This window comes from Gymnoscopelus braueri (genome assembly GCF_963280865.1).
Source record: "Gymnoscopelus braueri genome assembly, chromosome: 20".
NCBI classification, from domain to species: Eukaryota; Metazoa; Chordata; class Actinopteri; order Myctophiformes; family Myctophidae; genus Gymnoscopelus; species Gymnoscopelus braueri.
Window position 1 is genome coordinate 30,570,780 of NC_137622.1, and position 20,595 is coordinate 30,591,374.

A 20,595-nucleotide genomic window follows, 5' to 3' on the forward strand; every position below is an offset into this window, starting at 1 on the left:
ATTAACTGAAAATATTCCACACCGGCTTCCGGCAAATGAAAAGTTTTGCAGAGTATACTCTGTGGTGATTATAAACTGCAGTATGCCCATCACTCTTGCTACATGGCGGTACATCGTGTACCTATTATGGCAACATTGGTAATCACTCTCCATTGCATGAGAGGCCGTAATGATCTTGCTTTCCATCCCAGCTCCCGGGACATCAGTCCCCAGTGTTGTGCATGAACGCACTCAAAGAGCATTGAACGTGCTCATGTTTTTTGGTGAGCGGTGAACTGGATTGATCCGTTTGCAACTAATGAATGTGAGCTGACATTAACTCCCATGAAGGCTCACTGTTGCAAGTGGATGAATTCAAGATGTTATTGTTACATCTTGTGTACAAGTACATAAGAGTACAATTCTTTGGTTTTGGTTCCTCAACACAGCCTTGTAGCTGCAATAGTAAAACAAGAATAGCAGTGATAATAAACAGTGACAAAGAAAGAATAAAGACGCTAGCTAGAATGTGGCCTTTTCTCAATACAGAGAACGCAAAGAACACGCCTCCATCCTTGGAAAGAATGTACAGTACTTTTAAAGTTAACTTGGGGAGAACGTTCTCTCAAGAAAAATTGCTCGCACCTTTTCAAAGTTGTGAGCTCCCAATGCTTTGACTGAAACACGCACAGCTGATTAGATCAATCACGTGACTTCAAGTTACAAGTACATCTCAAAGACGTTCAAGTCCATCTCCAGTCTGTCTCAAAGATGGACTTTTTTTGTTATCAGTTGTTTTTAATAATACAATTATGCCAGCATAACATATATATACATAGCCGCATCATGAATAAAAACTAAACAAAAACAAGATACATATACATACGCATACACAACATAAAACTAACACAACAAAAGATCAAGAAATAAAATAACAAACAAACCCACCCACCCCTCCCAAGACCAATGATGTCACGAAAAGCAGGGCCAAACACCATGCATGCCTGTGCAAAATGGACTTGTAACTTGAAGTCACGTGATCGCACACTGCAAGTCACTGCTCTAATCAGCTGTGTTTTTCAGTCAAACCAGCGGGACCTCATATCTCTCAAAGCATGGGAGCAATCTTTCTAAGAATCTGTGCATTAATTCATGCACACTGATATTGATGGGCAAACACACATGGGCTGTGACTCTTCCAGTTACTAAATGACATTACAGGACATAACCACAGGGTGGAGCCATATTTAGTTTTTGAATAGTTTGCATAATTTGGTTCAGGCTATAATACATGTCTACTGCATCTGCAGTATACCTTTACTGCACCTGTTTGTTTTCACTTTATGCATTTTACAAATTTTTTAAAGTGGTAAAACACACTAATTGTTTTTTCTTGTCCTTTAAATTCAATCTCTGTGATTCTATGATATCATACAGTAATTCATTTAGTTTGGGAAGTGGGTAGTGGCAGTGATTCAGGACCGGGGAACGTGAGCTAGTTAATCTTTTTGGACTGTGAACTATAGCTCGTGTGAACTTGCACAACACTGTCTGTCCCCCTACCTATCAACCTCCTTCCTTACAAAATCACTCCTCCCTATTTCTTTCCCGCCATACTTTCCCTCCTATCCCACCCATACATTGTTTTGCTATAGAGCTTGCAAACAGTGTCAGGTGTCCTCTGGCAGCCACCAACCCTAAGCGTTTGGAATTCTTCGCTCCGCCAGGTAAACCACTCACTTAGGAGCATTGAATGTACTGGCTCCCTCTTCCCAGGGGCCAGGACACAGGACCTGAGTCCCATCCCTTGTTTTGTTTTAGCTTTCCCATTCGTGATCAGGGTGTTTTGGGGTGGAGATCATTATGCATTTGTCCTGTTATGTTTTTTTTTAGGTGTTTCATCCATGTCAACTCTATGTACAGTTGTTCACTTGTTCAGGGTCTGTCAAATAACTAACTCATTGGTATTTTATTTTTTTATTGTAAAGGTGTCTCATTATTCACCAGTATTTCATGTTGTTGTGTTTGTAACCCTTTTAACCCATTTAAACCGGGAACGCATCTGTGTAACTTAAACCATTATTTTATACTTTAGCTATTTTTTTTTAAGATCTTGGAAAATTTGTGCAAATCTTTGAATATATATATTTTTAAAGCGAACATTTGCTATTTTTGAATAGCCAAAGAAATCTACACTGACACAGATGCTTTCCCGGTCTTAAAGGGTTAATATCTGTGTGTGATTTTGTAACACATTTATTTGATGGATATTTATTTCCCCACTAACTGTTCTCTTAACATTGCTCTACAGAGGAGGCTGAGAAGGATCATCGTGTAAACGTGAGTAAATCTGACTTTTGTTATTGTATCTTCTGGCGCAACAAGCACTCAAAAGGCTTTACCTGTCTGTCCCTCCTCTGGTTTACCAGATGTCTCTTTATCTGGTATAGCCTTAAGTATTCCCCTACAGAGGTGAACAGCAGGGACTACTTTTTGTGTGTTTGTAGCTACAAATGACATCACAAGTGCTCCTAATCAAATAACACTGTCCGCCTACCAGCCACAGCTTTGACAGGGAATCTTCTCACTTTCTCTACTCACACAGTTGTTTCTCTTTTGGCTGTGGAGGGAAGAGTAGTTAGCACTGATGTTTTACCAATGACGTAAAATAAAGGCTCACGCCTACATGTATGAAGATTAATATCCTGCATTTCCCATATGCAAGGAACGTATGGGACAGTTCTATATTCAGTATAGCTGCTGCTGTTGGGTTCTTTTGCATGCCAGGTGCTGAATCTGTAAGAAAGTGGCCAACATTGCTCTCCTTTTCCTTTTATGCTCATCTTTCTCTTCTATGTGTGTTTTTCTCTCCTTAGTAGGAGTCGTTTGGCTAGCATTGGATTAGTGCTGTTGTGGTAGATGAAACTATTTCTCCTCCCTCCCTCCTTTCCTCCTTCCTTTCTTTCTCCTGGTGGATGTGTTTCTGTGTGTGCGCGTCTGTGCGTGTGCGGGTATGGAATGCTGGGGTCCATATCTGTCTATCGGTGTGTGTTTGTTGTATGTGTGTCTGGGTTTGCGGTTGAGTGCATGGGGGGGCGGGTTTTGTGCATGTGTGCGTGCGCATACCCGTGTGTGTGCATGTCAGTACGTGTCTGTGCGTCAGGTGTCAGTCCCGGTGTTGACCCAGGCCACGCGGGGACCCCGCGGGTCTTGGGACCCGGATGAGGAGCGAAAGCGTCAGGAAAGGTGGCAGCACGAGCAGGAGCGCACGCTGCAGGTACACTGTGTAACTATATGGCAGCATGGCGCTAACAGGACTTCCATCGGTCGTGTAGCTCGCAATATCGACAAAGAACTTGCATTGCCAGGAATGAAAGCTGATTGGTCATTCCTTTTATAGCTCAGGGTTTGTGCTGCTCTGCTCCAAGATTCTATTGCCGTTTTAGGCGAGAGCGCTACCTCAACGCTACCGCAGTGCCATTTAGTGGTGGTTGTCAAAAATGTTTTATCTCTGGGCTTCTATATTCTTTGATATACTAACTAGATGCATGCCTGGATTGGGCCTCAAAATCAGGAGCATCAACTTACGAAAAGGGGGTCTTTAATTTACATATAATGTACTTTTACACCAGATACCTGGCACTGTCTAACTATAGTGATTGATGAATTACTTAAAAAACAACTCAAATTGGAACCATTATTGTTTTGGTCTAAAGGGGTCATTAACTTTCCGGACATGAAATGTAGTTTTTTTATTTTGTTCGTTTTTCAGCATGAAAAACATCGGCTTCTGTGTCCCAGAAGCATCTACCCCAACATACAGTACAATTAGTGTACTGGGAGAGCACAGCACTAACACTGTCAGAGCAACAGTTTTACTTCATGGTTCCAATTTTTTAATTAACACTTGCAACCATACAAAAAATTAAGATTTAACCGCATTTGTGTATATTGTTGTTGGTACTGTTTCGTGCTTCATGGAAACGGAAACCTTATGGCATATGCTAATACAGTATGTGATGTTGTTTACCATTAGCCATAACTCAATTGAGTAGCCAGGTTAGCATGCTAGTTCTTCTGGATAAATAAACACAGGCAGGGGCTTGCTAAGACAAAACAAAGCATGGACGAATGCATAAGCAAGGCAGTTTCTGATGCACCATTTGAGTTTTAAACGTGTCGGGCTACACTGAAACGCACTAACATGCTGACCACGATACTACTTGGGACTTCATTAACCTCTGCAAGCTTGCCTCCATGTTTGCTTTCTATCAGCGTGTATGAGTCAACTCCAAAGTCACAGCTTGGCTACTGTTATAGACACTTTGAGCACTAGAGGGCAGCCCTGTGCAATGGAAGAGCCCTATAATAGCTTGGTGGTACAGTATGCTGCCTGTGTCTCACATCACACCCACCCACACGCATTGAAATTGCTGTCCAAGGTTTGCTGCTGCTGCTGCTGCCCAGACCAACCTCTCCCTCCTCCTCCTCCTCCTCCTCCTCCTCCACGCAACCAAACGTGCATCTCAATATTCAGCCTCCTTTGTCCAAAGCTGTTTTTAAGGCGCACTCAACCTGTTGGAGCTCGTAAAACTGCACTCCCCCATTTGGCAATCCCATCATCTTGAATGTGACAGTCACACGTGTCGTGTGCCTCTCACAACAACAGGGAAGAAAGCACATTTTTGTCTGCTTGTCTGCTGTTCCATTTGAGATGCGCTGAAAAACGGATGAATGACCAGCGTGTGGATGGATGACCTTTGACCTGCCTCCCTTCCTGTTGTTTGTTTCTCTGTCTGTACTGCTCTCAGGGTTCCTACACAGGTTCTGATAAAGTCAGGAGAAATGTATTTGACACCGTTATCCTTATAACATCTGTTTGTGGAGAATTAACCTTCATGCATATTATTATGGGCCAGCATGCTTGGCCAAAAGGTCAGGGAAGAGTTTTGGACTAAAACGTGTGTAGAAACCCTAAGCCCTGCATGCTCTGCTTTTTTTCTCAGCCTGCTTCTGCGTCTCCATGTTTGCATTTCTCTCTCTAGCTGCTGTCAGAGCGTCGGACTTTAGCAAATGTCAGCCATGATGTCACATGAAGTCAGCCTTAAGCTTGTTGTCTGAAACTGTTAACCCATTTAGACCGGGCAAGCCTCTGACTCTGTCAGTTTTAGATTTATTTGGCTATTAAAAAATAGCAGATATACAAGCTCATAGCTCGGCACCGAGTGCCACGCTATGGACTTGTAGATCTGCTATTGTTTTAAAATAATCAGAAAAATGTGTGCACATCTGTGAATATATATTTAAGCGAACATTTGTAACTCAAATGTTTGCTTCTGGGGGTCCCTGGAACAAAATATTTTACAAATGTTAAAAAAAATATCTATTCAAAGATTTGCACAACTTTTCACGATTTTTCTAAAATAGCCCAAATAAATCTTAAAATGACTCACAGATGCGTTCCCGGTCTTAAAGGGTTAAGGCAGGCAAAACGAGCATTCCTTTAAGGTGTATTCCTACCAGTGTCAGCTAACTCGAGAGTCCCACAGTCTGAATACCTTAACCACATGAACCCTAGAATTCCTCCCTATTCTAGGCATGTCATAAATAGACGAACATTTCAGCAAAAAGAAATTGTGCTCAACCTGAATTTTGCCAGGTCATTCACCAAAATGATTCCTCCCTCTTGGTTTTCTTGCGTGATGCTCTGTGCTGCTGTACTGTATGTGATCTCTGTGTTGCCGTGGAAACAGGAGCAGTACCACTGTGAGCAGAAGAAGCTGAAAGAGGAGTGGGAGAGGGCCCAGAGAGAGGTGGCTGAAGAGGAGAGGAAGTTCCATGAAGAGGTGCGTGCGCGCGTGCGTGCGTGCGTGCGTGCGTGCGTGCGTGCGTGCGTGCGTGCGTGCGTGCGTGCGTGCGTGCGTGCGTGCGTGCGTGCGTGCGTGCGTGCGTGCGTGCGTGCGTGCGTGCGTGCGTGCGTGCGTGCGTGCGTGCACACCGCAAAATAATCCCTTCAATTACGACTTATCAAAATGTTTCAGGAAAATGAAAAAAATATCCTGTTTAGTTATTATTTAGTCACAAGCTCTTGTTAATACTTTTCATTGGTTTAATATTTATAAAACCCACAGACACGCTTAAACACTTTCAATTATTTGCTTCGAGGGGCTGTGAGCTTGTAGATCGGCTATTTTCACTACTTTGCTACAAAAACACAGGGCGCTCGGGTGGCACAATGGTAAAGAACCTGCCCACCACCGCAGAGTCTAGGGATTCGAATCCACCGTGGTGCATCCAGCTATGTCGAGCGCCTATACGAACGTCTATTCGTATAGGGTAGGGAGGGTGATGTTTGTCAGTGCACATACTCCTTAGTCCTATGTGCTGCGGTGGCACCTGTCAGCAGGGAGTGTTGGGGCGGGATGAGTGGGATGGAGGCACTGCGTCCTCCCGATGGGGGTTCCTCACTAGAAAAGGGGTTAAAAGAATTAATTGGCTACTCTAAATTAGTTAAAGAAATTATTTAAAAAGTCGAAATACGGAGATACAAGGTTTCCTCCCAACAGTGGTGAAATGTGACTTACTATCTTACAACGTGAATTCCTAAGACACATATATCATTAGTTAATTAGCTTAATTATCGCGTAACTCTAACTCTTAACTCCCCTCCCATCACCTCCTGACAGGAGATGAGGATACTAGAGGAGACGGTGACACCGCTGACCCCTCGCTCCCCTGCTCCGCCCTCCCCCAGCCCGGCAGACCCCTCCACGGTCTCCACCTGCGCCCAGCCGCAGGACGCCATCGTTCGATCGCTGGCCGACTGGGAACGCAAGCAGGAGCTGCTGGAAAGACAGACGGTGAAGGAATTACTGAATTACTGACTGACTGATTGATGTTGTGCACAAACACACACATACACACACACACGTCCTGTACACACACGTCCTGAAACAGACACGTACATACCGTAGTCATCGGCGCATGACCACCCACATTGCCCATTGTTTGGGGTCGTTTGACTAAATTCCCTGTCTTCTGATTGGATGGCACAGAGGGGGGGCACGGAGAGCGTGGAATGGAAGCGACGAGACGACAGGAGCAGTGACATCAGCACGGCGGATGAGAGCATGAAAACAGGAAGAAGGTTGGTGGAAGCAGGTTTTGGTTTTTTGAGTTACCTGTGTCAATATGGTGTCAACTGGAAGTCACTCAAAAAGGCTGCATTGGCAGTAATATATCAACAAATGTTGGTTGTTCACTGGTTGTGGGCCTAATTCTACCTGACCAGTTCATTACCTTATAGTAACGTCGAACCTTCTCTCACCTATATTTTGCCTCACTACCTCAGTCTAGTTTAAATAATAATAATAATAATAATAATAATAATAACTTTATTGTATTGCACTTTTTAGAACAAGAAGAGTAGAGTTACAAAGTTCTGAACAGAAATTGGAGCATAAAATATTTAAATAAAATAAAATAAAACACATTTAAAAGGCTATGGAATAACATTGTTAAAGCAGCACTATGTAACCTTTTTAATGAATAAAATGTAATTTTGTCCAATCTCTATGGTAGAGTATGTTAATACAATATAATAACTTATACAATTGGGGTGGTATTTTGTCTCCCTGCTCTTCTATTGAGACATTTAGATTGTGTCAAAGGTCATGTCTCACCTGACACACAGGATCTGACACAAATTTTGACCTGATGACCAAGATTCAATTTAGCCCCTGAGCAAGCAGGTAGGCTCTATTAGCTCAATGGTGAAGATTTCAGCACTTAAGCAGGAAACCATTGTTCAAATCCACGCTAGAAGAGGAAAGTTACATTGTGCTGCTTTAACACGTGTTATAACTAAACACATTTTAGCAGACTAAGAGTAGACCAAAAGAAATACAATAGTCCATGTGAAACACAGTTTAAGTGCAGACTTGTGGCCACATCAACAAACAAACAAGCACAATGCGCAAAACAAATAGCACAATGGATGCTTGTTTCACATGAGGTGCTTACTCCGTGTCTACTCAGCTCACACAGTCTGAACATGAGTTAACCATTACACAACAAAACCACATTACACATCACACACCTGTAGAGATCTACTGAAACCAACACATAGCAATGTCATACATTATTTCCTGTATATAACACTGTGTTACTGATATGAGCATTATTTTATTAAAACATCAGCTGGAATATGTTATGGAAGCTCTGCAATCCTTGTGTCTTTTGGTGATTGATTTTGTATTGTAGCTTTTGTCTGTTTTTAATTCGATCACAGCCAGTGCAAAGGCAAATGTCCCGATTTTCACGATAATATGAAACATTATCCATTAAATTGATCCTTGAGGAGGAAATTTGTTGGATTTACAGCAGGATAAAGACATCCATAGACTACAACAGAAGGATTAGCATCAAAACATTGTGCAATTTACCAGTGGCCCACGCCCTCCAGCCAAAGATTGAAATCGTGGGCTCTGCATGGCGTGTGTTTTCTTCTTTTGTAATTCAATACATCTCAAAAGTGAGTTTTTATCCTGTTTTGTTCAGTTCGTTGAGCAGCCAGACAGAGCCACTCAGCCAGAGTTTACCCAATGGCCAAAGAGTCCTCATGGCCTCACCCATTGCCCAGGCGACACCCCAGAACAAGGCCCTGACGCCTGACAAGAAACAGCTGGATGGCCGCAAGCACAGCAAGACATCTGGAGACCGCAGGTGGGTGGCTGTTGAGGGGTGGAGGTGGAGCTGGAGTTAGGTACTTTAAAAAATAAAAATAAACTATAAGCAAATGCTTTACTGAGCTGCAATGGGCATTCCTGTCATACCTACAGTATAATCCTGGTATAGAGTGCCTTCTTTGGTATTACTGCTCTAATATGCTTTAAGCATTGGGGAGCATGTGGAACAGCATTCACAGGTTCACATCTACCCTTCCAAAGTACATTGGTAAAGTCCAAACCAAAAACATTGACTTTACATGGGGGGAACTGCGTAGAAGGTAATGACATAAGTGTTTGTCAGCGCAGCACTTGTATATGATTTTGGTATTTTTCTCCTTATTATTGTCATTTACTTTTTTTCCTGGGTGGTCTAGAAGGTCTTTGACTTAGACCTTACAGGGGGGTTGAAGGGGATGTTTTACAGACTGACTATTATAATTCACCTATATGGCCACCAGATGGCGTCTCGTATCATTTTAGTTTTATTTTGTAATGATCTCCCATTTCTCCCTCACCATGAAGTAAATCTTTATACTCCATGACATTAAAGGTGCTGTTTTCAGCCGTGGCTCCTATAAGAATTATATTGCAACACATAACCCTCACATCTTACATCCCTGGTTATCACGCAAACAAAATCCAGAAAAAACTATGAGGCTGGGGTTCTGGTCCCATGGTAACTAGATTTCATGGCGTCCGGCCACGCTCTGGCTCGGATTGGTTACGTTTCTCGGTGTGGGAGCCAATAGGAGCATTCTGGCGGGTATGTCATCATCATCATCATCGTCATGCTGCATGTTGCTTTCCATTTTCTAGGTGCGGCCCCGTTGATAATAACACGGGCCGCAGCCTGCCTAAGTCACCCTCACCCTGCCCGCTGCCTCCAGCAGACACGCAGCCTCCAACTCCAAACAGGTATAATACTGCACTACAGATGTCCCACGTGGGGGGGGGGGGGGGGGTGGGGGGGGGACATTTACTGCTTCGTCATTTTATGATTCACCACCTCCTGTTTTGTTTTTTTCCTCCCACCTTGATGGAAAATGCAGCTTAACCACTGAAACCCATTCAATCCGGGAACACATATCTGTCATTTTAGATTTCTTTGGCTGTTTCTGTTTCTTTGGCAAAAATAGCAGATATACAAGCTCATAGCGCGGCACTGTATGAGCTTGTATATCTGCTATTTTTGAAAAAAAACATGAGCAAAGTTTGAGAACTGATATTATAGCAGCATAATTTTAAATTTTTTTTACTGTTAGGATTTAGAAGACATTTGTAGAATCCCCAGAAGCAAAGATTTGAGTTTCAAATGTTTGCTTTAAAAAAATATGTATATTCAAAGATTTGCTCAAACTTTCATGATTTTTTAAAAATAGCAGATCTACAAGCTCATAGCGCGGCACTCGGTGCCGCGCTATGAGCTTGTAGATCTGCTATTTTTGAATAGCCAAAGAAAAAAAAAATGACACCGATTATTTCCCGGTCTAAATGGGTTAAAACCTATGTACTTCATTGTACATCACATAGCGAAAATAGCTGATTTACAAAGCAACGCATCACAATACACGTTGCGTCGCGTTGTGAGCTTGTAGAGCGGCTATTTTCGCTGAACGTTCACCTGTTTTTGCAGAATGTTCACCTTATGACATGGCCAGAATGGGGTCGCTTGTGTGGTTAAAATAACAGACGAGAAAACATTCCGCATAAAGGAAGACGATACACTTCAGCTCCAAACACACTTTTCTTTTCATCTTTTTTTCCCCCCCCTATAAATGAACCATGTTTGTTCACATCGCAAGCTCTGTGGATTATTGGACATTTTGAAGATGTCTGCTGACACTTTGAACAACACATGATGCAATCTACTTTTTTACCAGGGTTTGAATTGCACAGTCTGGTGTCATTTTGCCTTTGTACAGTCATTCAGATGTCTGGTGCCAGATTAATCACAAGCCTAAGAGAACTCTACCTCTCTGTCAGTCTCCGTTTCCCTCTCTTTCTGTCTCCTATCTGTTGCCAAAGTAGTATACTCAATTTAAATGTTCAAAGCTGACAGTTCAAACCATACAAGTTTGCAGATATTTTTTTTTATAATGAATTAACTTGAACTCTCTCTGCAATCCTTACATCCCTCACTCTCCCTCCCTCCTTCTTCCGCTCTCCCTCGTTCCTCTCTAACCTCACTGCACATACCGCCCTCTCTCCAACTCCCCCCCCCCCCCCACCCCCACACACACCCACACACACACACACACACACACTCTTCCCATATCCCATCTCTCTGTCCCTGACTTTCTTCATCCTTCAGGTCAGTCAGTGGGAAGAAGCTGTGCTCCAGCTGTGGTCAACCGCTGGGCAAAGGAGCGGCCATGATCATTGAGACCCTCAGCCTCTACTTCCACATCACCTGCTTCAAGGTACAAATCCACTGCTTTAACCACTTGAACCCCAGCATCCATATTCTGGGGGGAAACAGAAGCCAAAAAATTATAATGTTAATTAGAATTTAATTAATTAATTATAATATCAAATGTTTTCCGCATAGCATACATTTTTCAGTGTGTGGACATTTCATTGATAATTATTTTGCAGGTGACCTGCGTTTTATAAATGTTTTGTTGATGTGAGCCCGGTACACATCTGAGGCAGACACTTGAGCTGGTTTGGCCTGTTAGCTGTACGCAATTAAATGTAAACGTGAAATCATATAAACATTGATGTAATGTTAGTAAAGTTTCAGTTTTACACAACAGTAGTTGTTATGTGTGTGGGGGGGCAAAAGAGCTCACTCTCTTTCTCACTCTGTCCCTCTCTTTTTTCTTTCACACTCTCCCTCTGTTTCTCTCTCTTTCTCTCACTCTCTGGGTATCTCTCTTCCTCTCTCATTACCTCCCTCTCTCCCTCTCTACCTCCCTCTCTCCCTGTCTGTCTGTCTGTCTGTCTCTCAGTGTGGGGTGTGTAAAGGACAACTGGGAGACACCACCACAGGGACAGACGTCAGGATCAGGAATGGCCTTCTCAACTGCCACCAGTGCTACATCCGCTCCCGCTGTGAGTCTCTGTCTCTTCTGTCTCCTCTCTCTCTCTCTCTCTCTCTCTCTCGCTCTCGCTCTCGCTCTCGCTCTCGCTCTCGCTCTCTCTCTCTCTCTTTCTCTCTCTCTCTGCCCACGCACGTAGATAATGTTCCCAAATAAATTCTCGACGAGGGTCCCGAGGACCCCCGCATTGTTTTGTTCAGTTGTGCGTGGGCGGAAGGCATGCCCTACAAAAGGCTTCAAACATATTCAATACTGGCCCACTTTCAACGTGTGCTGCCTTCCAGGATTGCATGCTGGTTTCTGCAATGCTTCGCTACATAAACGCAAGCTAAACACATAGTATGCTTACTGTATATAGACCCAATGGAAGATTCTTTACCGTTAAGTATAGTGCAGAGCAGGACAGTGGTGTTAAGTTACTTTACCATTACATTGCATTTAATATTGGCATTTAAGATGACCATGACCATGTATTTAACCAAGATGCTAACAGTAGAACAGGAAGCCAGTACTCGGTAATAAAGGAACATCAGAGACAATGAAAGAGTGCTGAGCACAGAGGTGTTCATTTAACAAATTGACCCATGAGGGTCTGTGTACAGACCTGGTCCAGCCAAGAAGTGGGAGGGAGGGGAAATACTGTAGCGACAAAGTCAGCAGCAGCGGTTCTCAAACTTTTCAGGCTGTGACCCCCCAAAATAATCATATTTGAATCGGGGACCCCCCCCAAATAATCAGATTTGAAATTGGGAACCCCCCCCCCCACCCTGACAATGGAATGTAGGAGTTGAGGCATTACATTTAGTTTGACTCGGTTCCACAGATAAATATTGTGAAAATAGCAGATATACAAGCTCACAACACATTGCGTTGCGAGGTGTTGTGAGCTTGTAGATTGGATATTTTCAAAATTTTTGCCTCGACAATTTGGCCAGATTTTGACCCCCCCCCCCCCCCAAATCATGTGGGGACCCCGACCCACAGGTTGAGAGAACCAATGGTCTACAGTACTGTAATCCACTATAATTACAGTATACACACAGCAGGATGTATAAGGCCCTGAACCACAGTCACAGGAAGTCACCGTATCATAACATCGATCTGCTATGCATGTTGACAAGCACACGCTTCCTATTGGCATTGCTATTGGTCTAATCTCAGAAAAATTATTATGTATTATGGTTTTCCTATTTCCTCTCTGTCTTTCTTTCTCTCTGACTGTCTGTCTCTCTCTCTCTCTCTTTGTTTTAAAGCGGCTGGACAGCCCACCACATTGTGATGACACCTGGTCAAGAGAGAGCTGGGCGCTCTCCGAGAAATCCTTTCCCTGATTATCTATAAATTGTTGTCCTCCGAAGCTCTGTGTCTCGGGATCTCTGCAGCCTGTGCAATTCATACACCATCGATTTTTATGATGATGATGATGATGATGATGATGACGACGATTATTATTATTACATGGGCCAAATAGGGACTGAGATCAAAATGTTAAAATTGTGTGTGTTTGTGTCACCTGATGTGTAAATTCATCCTATGGATCTGGTTGGTCCATAAACGATCACGTAACAGACGCTTATCTTTTGGCCATGCACCAAGAGAATCTCCAGCATGGAGTCGCCATTTTGAAATTGTGCTCCTTCACTGGAAAAACCCATGACGGCTTTTTTTCAAAGGTATTACACGAGTACTGTGGCGAACACAGTGAGGGGTAATGAATAAGTGCATGGGGGGAAAGAAATACAATAACGCACTGGTATCCAGGTCTTAGTCTTTTGTTAAGTATAATTAGATTAGCCTCTAATTTCTTTGCAAGACATTTGTGAAGATTTTCCCTTACAGTTAATATGGAATACTGGAATATGATGACATAAGAATAATGGAAGGATATTCCATTACAGTATATGGGTTGTTTTTATTGTTTGAGAGAGATATGAACTTCCTTCCTCATTTTTGAGTCACTGCAAAGAAGTGAAATCCAGGGTGACATTCTTGATGATTGAAGCAGGCAGTTCAGATGCTCCTTACATTGCTTTAGCAAGCTTTAACAGATCAAACAACCACATTATGCGCTATTAGTTCCACACGATCATCACCTTGGCCTGTAATTGTGTCTCAGTCTTTGCTTGGAAATAAATATTTGCTTTTAATTTTAAATTTTTGATGTTGCTTCGGTAATATGGCAATAACATGAATTGTGAGCTATTTAATGTGTCGGTCACATCAGGTTATCTGCGTATGTTTCTGCTACAAAAGAAAATGACATGGGTTGCTATCAGCTTGGAGAATGTCAGGAAACAATAATGTGCCTTAGGTAAGCAGGTGGGAATGGGCCCCTTGGAAGGAAACACCAATTAAATGGTGTCAATCCCATGGACAGTTTTGAACATTAATGCTAAAATGCAGACAACAGAAAGGCTGTAGCCCATCCTAGCTTACACACCATGTTATTTTAAGCTTTTTTCTTTTCTTTTTCTTTTTTTTTTACACAAGTGAAACCCTACCATCGTTCATTATCATTTTGTGATTTGCAGTGATGTAGCTTGTCATACCGTTTCTCTCAAAGGAAAACAGAATACCTATTTGGAGATATTTGGTAGGCTTCAGTCTCTGCAACGGAAATCTTAGACTTTTTCTGTTTTATTCTATAGCTAAGTATAGGCTTCTGTATGCTATTATAATGGAAATAATTTTGATAAATGCTCAGTAATAGGACTAATTTAAAAGAATTTCACCAGTTCATGTTGCATAATAGTTTAATGGCAAAATAATACAAACACACATACCAGCAGCTGCACTTGTGCAATATTGGTTGGAGGAAACTAAGGATTTGTCACTGACAATTCGACATTTTAGGTCACTTGCTACTTTGAAACTGTATGAAATGAAATTGGTAATCATTGTGGATATGTAAAATGCACGTTTTAAGCCTATACCAAATGATTTGCTATGCGAAAGCAACCAATAGCTGTATTCTTTCTGGATTTCCTGAACCGTTCAAACCATGTCCTATAAAGCTTATAGTCTATTAGACCACAACCACACCCTTCTGCCCTGGGGTCATTTCGCTAATATACAGTATTTTTAAGTTTCGGTTCTGATTGTGTTTTTTTTTTTTATGATTCTTATTTAGTTTATAAATAAATCTGGCGGCTGAGTCTGTTTAGGGGGGATGTCTGAGACAGAGAAATCCAAACAGTCGATAGCTTGGGAATGATATAGCCTACTTTGACTTCTGTTCTGTATTTATTGTAATATTCACTTGAACACTATCCGAAATATAGATTCATTTGATGTTAAAATGCGATGGCATTTATAGCATACTGTATGTTTATAAATAAAAAAGAAATTTAACTAACTTGTGTCTGTCATGTTTGCTTTTAAATGTTGCTTTTCAGCCACACTGACAACAAATAAAATGTTGACAAATACTGTATTAAACAATGAACCTGGACGCTTTCCTCCTTATAAATAAAATGTTTGCATGATGTAAATTTGGAGAGACTTTATTGAATACTCAGCCTATATTAGCGCCTACAAAGGCTTTTAAAAGTTGACAACTGCATTTGATTTAAACATGTTGATTAACGGAATTAAGTCATTTCTGCACGGTACAAATTTGGGAGGAAATGCTGCATGGGACTGCAGCGTTGGGCCTCATACTTTCTCAAGATTGCACAAGAACAGCTGATTTCAAGTGATCCATACTGGATTTGAGAATCCGAGGGAGAATAAAATGGTATACCTGCAGGCTTCAGATTAGTAAAGAGTGGAATATTCTTGACTAATCTATTAAGTATATAAAGTAACTAGACACCATGTCATTACTAGATAATCGTTTAGCCTAAATGGTTGGTGCTTTTTGTGATTTGTTTGGTTCCTTTTTTTTTTTACCAGAGAGCCAAAACTCACAACAACAAAAAAGTCTATAGGCCTATGCTACAGATCAAATAAGACCCATCATTACACCTAAACATGTTTTAGTGTTTTTTTAGGTAAAGTGACTCCCAACTCCACTTCTTATAGACACTCTTCGTCGTATTTCTTCTTTTGCTTTTTATGTACCACATATTTACCTGTTGTCCAGCCAGGTAAGCTAGAATGAACCTCAACATCTTGGTCCCGACCTCGACATTAGAGCTGAGAACTAGTGCACGTCGTCACTATTAGGAGGAAACCTTGTCGCATTGCAATGCATTGAGAGATTGTAGATCTGCTGTTTTCAATACTTTTGTGCTACAACTAGTATGTTGAAGTTGAGAAATGTGGAGATACAAGGTTTCTGCCCAACCGACAGCCAGGTCTGCCGGTTTAAGCGGCTGGATGCCGCTGTCCATGGTGCTGAACTCAGAGAGGCCCGTCGGGGAGTCTTTTCAAAAACCAACAGGCAACAGCTCAATCTTTCTTAATTTAAGGAAAGCTTGAAGCTTATCCGCAGTGAGCATGAATTGTTAGGTTTTGTTTTCTAAAAGCATTACATTTAAATAGGGATGGTTTACGTTATTATACCGTTATTATCACCCCTCAAAGAAAACATGACAAAGCAAATTTTTACTATTCTTTTTTTTTTATATCATCAACAACCATTTCAATGGTACACCTGGAAAACTATGTGCACATGTAGAAATATTTCCTTCTTAAATATAAGCATTCATTACCTACATATAAATAACTTTCAGATCCTGGACAAAACATGTTACATAATGCTCACAAAATGGGGGAAATCATTGTAAAAATCGAACAGAGAGACAACATGCAAATAATATAGAAATAAATACAATGTTTGCATCCATTCCCTTTTTTCTCTTTTTTTTTTTACCCAAAATAAATTCTTCCGAGGGAATTTTGTAAAACATCAAAAAGACTGTATGATCTACAAGGGAGTATGGCCTATGAACTAGGAGACAATAATACGTATTAACACTATACAATTTGAGCCACAAAAAACACTGCCGTATAAAGACACACAAAACATACATATTCCTGTCAGTGGTGAACATTGTAGCCTAGTACTTTTGTGCCTTTTTGTCGAAGAAATCATGTGTTCCGTTGATATCGATAATTTAAAGAAACTAAATTCTCGCGAGCCCTGAAACTTTTTTTCCCTTTTTTTTTTACAGGCTACAAACACATAGCAAGTTGTGTCTAGAAAAAGAAAGCGGACAAACGCATCATCAGCATCTTGTTGAATATTGTTTCACACGTGTGTGCGTGTGTGTGTGTGTGTGTGTGTGTGTGTGTGTGTGTGTGTGTGTGTGTGTGTGTGTGTGTGTGTGTGTGTGTGTGTGTGTGTGTGTGTGTGTGTGTGTGTGTGTGTGTGTGTGTGTCTGTGTGTGTGTGTGTGTGTGTGTGTGTGTGTGGTCGGTCGTCTTCAGGCGTCAACTTAAAAGTCCGCGGCTATACCAAAACCAAGCAGGTGTTTTAATGTGACGTCTCGATGAATTGAATACACAGGACCTTAATGGCAACAAGCCTTGAGGGCCTATCTGGGTCATCCTTTTAGCATTCTTTTGTATACATCTGTGACACCGTGCCTTGTTTTTGCAAACTGTTAAGTAAAGTATTCAATCAATCAATCAACTTAAAATGTTGGAGACCACACTAATGCTTCTATGATGGCACTATTCTGCTGTCTGAATGCACGGACGCTTGTGAAGTTGTGGTTTACTTCTTCAACCACACAAGAAGGAACCCGAAGGAAACGGCGCAAGGCGAAAAAAAAAGAAGAAAAAAAGATATAAAGACTTGTCATCATGTTGAAGTGCGTGTCATTGTTCGTTGGTCTGTTACGTTAAAGGGATAGTTCACCCCTCAAAATGACTTTTTTTCCTATCAATTACTCACCCACATGGAGACTTGAATTCATGGAGATTGTTTTGTTATTGTCGCATTTCTGAGCAAATAATTTGATGACCGGCCGGTCAACAAAGTATTGGCTTATAGGAATGCGACAAAAACAAAATAATCTCCATGAATTCAAGGCTTCATGTGGTGTGTAATTGATAGAAAATAAGTAAATTTTTGAGGTGAACTATCCCTTTAACACTGCCGCTGCTGTGTCAGTCTTCGGAAGCCATTTCCCTCTCTTGTTCTATTTCCCCCCCGGGCCTCCGGCTGTTCTGTTCGGCTTCACTAGAACATGCTGGTCTTTACTAAAGTAGCTTTGGCTCCTTGCTGTCTTTGCAAAGACGACAGTACGCTGGCGAACGGCCCGCCCAACGAGTCCGGGATAGAGGTGATGGTTCCCGGGGCGGTGGCCCAGCCTTGGCTCGGCGCCGTCACCCCCATGCCGATGCCGGTCGCCACCGAGGTCTTCACCTGGTCCTGGACCTGTCCTCCGTTCCCGCTCGTGTTCACTTGGCCTCCGGTCGGGCTCGGTCCGCCGCCGCAGTTGTTGGAGGTGGGCAGGGGGTTCGGACCCGGTCCGCCCGTGCTGTCGGGATCGGTGGTCTTGGGCTCCTTGTTGTCGTCGTCCCTCGAGTCGGATTTCTTCCCGGAGCCGTTCTTAGCGGCGGCGGCTGCAGCGGCGGCGGCGCGCTCCATCTTGCGGAACTTGGCGCGCCGGTTTTGGAACCACACCTGAGATTTAAAATCACAACGTCAAAGAGCCATGATCAGTTCTGTTGTAATATATACAGGCCTATATAGGCCCGATATTTACTTTTTACAAAACATCGAATCACTTAGTGTTCCTGAAAAACCCAAGGGCCTCAATAATCACAAATTACTAATTCTTAAACAAAATCATTGAGGCATTTTAGAGTTTACGCATTCGTGTTGATAATCTATTAAAGAAAATAAAGCGAAATCTGTACCATATGGCTGTGAAGCGGGACACAGACAAACAGTGTTTATTTGTCAACTTTTAAAATGACTAAAATGTGTGTCAAATAATCAGACATATGATTAAGTTCTTAATGCGTTGTATATATCTGTGCGTAATGGTTGGTACCGATCATTGGTCCCAACCAGTGTCATTACGCACAGACACCATCGGTCACCGATGGTATATCTGTGGACCGATGAGGGATCCATGTACCTGAACTCTGGCTTCGGTCAGATCGATTTTGAGAGCCAGCTCCTCGCGCGTGTAAATATCCGGGTAGTGGGTTTCAGCAAAGACCCGTTCCAGCTCCTTGAGCTGGGCACTGGTGAAGGTGGTCCGTATGCGTCTCTGTTTCCTCTTCTCGTTGAGTCCTCCGTGATCAGTAAAAAGTTTGTAGGGAACTGTAAAAAAAAAAAACCAAAAGGAAATGTCACCGGTTAAAACGTATTGGTCGTGTGGGTTTCATTCATTGGGAACACATGAGCACCTGTAAATTGCAAATGTCGTCAAACATGAAGTAAATCCAAACTCGATATTTTGTTTAAAATCCCGTTAAGCTTGGTATTGGGTTGGCTGCGGCTATTCTATTGTATTATGGCTTTGATTACCCGTGAATGAGCGCTGAATTGATAATGCTGCTGACCTGTGATGTGGTTAATTGTAATGATAAACTAATTGTTGAGCTCGAGATCGGGGCTCAAGTTTGGAAACTTGTCATAATGTTCTCATCCCTCCCAGCCGTTGCTACTGTAACTCCAATTCGGTGTCAATAATGAGCTTTAGTCTTTGGTTATCTAATTATTTTCGAAGCTTTATGTCTCATCGCAAAGTAAATAAATTATGCCTATCATTTTGGCAGCTTAAGATAATTTTGTTGGCGGTTTGGGTGTGACTGGGATAGTATAACCCCGTAACCGAATTACCGCTTGCCTGCAATCGCTTCTAACGTGATAAATTCTTTCATTTGTGTAAGCAAATTTCGTTTCGGTAAATACTAAACACATTTCCATTTTCAAATGCAATCAAGGCGTCCTATATACACCCCGCGAGTCGAGGCTCCGGAGCGGAGCGGCGAGCAAAGTCTTGCGCTGGCTGCATGCTTACCTGCGGCGTACGGGCTGCTCTGGTGGTCCCGCAGGGTCCCGAGACTGCAGGACCCCGGCGCTAGGGACGGGCAGCCGGAGGTCGCCCCGAACGTCGTCCTGATCGGATTGTACTGAAAGCCGCTGGCCTGGCTGCACGAGCTGAAGTCCGCGTAGGCCGATGCCAGGCTCGACGTGTCCATCCCGGCCATACATGACTCGTAGGCAGAGGAATTTAGGTAAGAATACTCCATTTTATACATTTGAAAAGGCTCAGTGGAGTTAGAAAGTTGCACTTCCCCGGGAAAAAAATAAGTCAAATAAAACTCGAAATTAAATTAAAAAAGGATGCACAAGGCTGAGTTGGGGAGAGATTAGACTATATACTTGCTTGGTTTTTGACTGGTTTTGAAAGAGGCTATAGACCGTGGGTAGATGTTCACTGCTCAGCGCCCGCTCCAAAACTGGCCTCCTTTATAGCAACCTAGCCCTGTTTTATGAAAAGCCCCCTAAGAGCCGCCTTGCCCGAGGTCTCTAGAGCATATAGTCCTCATAATAAACTTGGCTCTTTCCGCTTGGACAATAGCAAAGCGTTTGGTCTTATTGCTAGCGCTTTTTTACATGACAATAACTCATCAGTCTATTGGGCTGGCACTGGGGGCCCGCGCTGTCCAACCTCCCTATCATTGATCCCCTGCATCTCTAATTAGAATTTAATACCACGCCATTACGCGCCAAGCCCCCCCCCCCTCCTCCCCTCTCCCCACCCCCCCCCCCCGCGCACCATCCACCCCACTCCGCTCTAACCACCATCTTGCCCTTTAATTCAATCACACCACTTGGAAATAATGAAAGTTGGGTGACGATTCTCCCTGATCCAATTTTCTCCAAGCTTTTAAGCCTTTTAACCGACCGTATACCTTGGGCAGAATTTCACATAG

The 20,595-nt window shown here is 42.6% G+C and overlaps 2 protein-coding genes across 6 annotated transcripts in view; one reads left to right on the top strand and one right to left on the bottom strand.

Moving 5' to 3' along the window:
• The window catches only part of LOC308076280 (LIM and calponin homology domains-containing protein 1-like), a 125,821-nt gene extending 110,699 nt beyond the window's left edge, over window positions 1-15,122 (top strand). For 3 of the 5 annotated variants that reach the window (XM_080416496.1, XM_080416499.1, XM_080416498.1), the window contains 10 exons: window positions 1,635-1,706; window positions 2,291-2,319; window positions 5,733-5,825; window positions 6,666-6,839; window positions 7,035-7,126; window positions 8,539-8,703; window positions 9,525-9,623; window positions 11,020-11,128; window positions 11,660-11,762; window positions 13,003-15,121. In XM_080416496.1, the coding sequence (XP_080272622.1) occupies window positions 1,635-1,706; window positions 2,291-2,319; window positions 5,733-5,825; window positions 6,666-6,839; window positions 7,035-7,126; window positions 8,539-8,703; window positions 9,525-9,623; window positions 11,020-11,128; window positions 11,660-11,762; window positions 13,003-13,028 (962 nt within the window). In that variant the 3' untranslated portion in view covers window positions 13,029-15,121. Of the gene's footprint in view, window positions 1-1,634; window positions 1,707-2,290; window positions 2,320-5,732; window positions 5,826-6,665; window positions 6,840-7,034; window positions 7,127-8,538; window positions 8,704-9,524; window positions 9,624-11,019; window positions 11,129-11,659; window positions 11,763-13,002 lie in introns of all 5 variants that reach the window. The other 2 variants (XM_080416495.1, XM_080416497.1) reach the window with 2 other exon arrangements.
• A 2,756-nt stretch (window positions 15,123-17,878) lies between these two features.
• phox2bb (paired like homeobox 2Bb) lies at window positions 17,879-20,086 on the bottom strand (the record flags this gene model as incomplete). The annotated part of the gene is made up of 3 exons (XM_080416251.1): window positions 19,677-20,086; window positions 18,786-18,973; window positions 17,879-18,325 (listed from the first exon to the last, which is right to left on the bottom strand). The coding sequence occupies exons 1-3, from the start codon at window positions 19,915-19,917 to the stop codon at window positions 17,879-17,881; spliced, it is 876 nt and encodes a 291-aa protein (XP_080272377.1). The 5' UTR covers window positions 19,918-20,086.
• Between the last annotated feature and the right edge of the window lie 509 nt (window positions 20,087-20,595).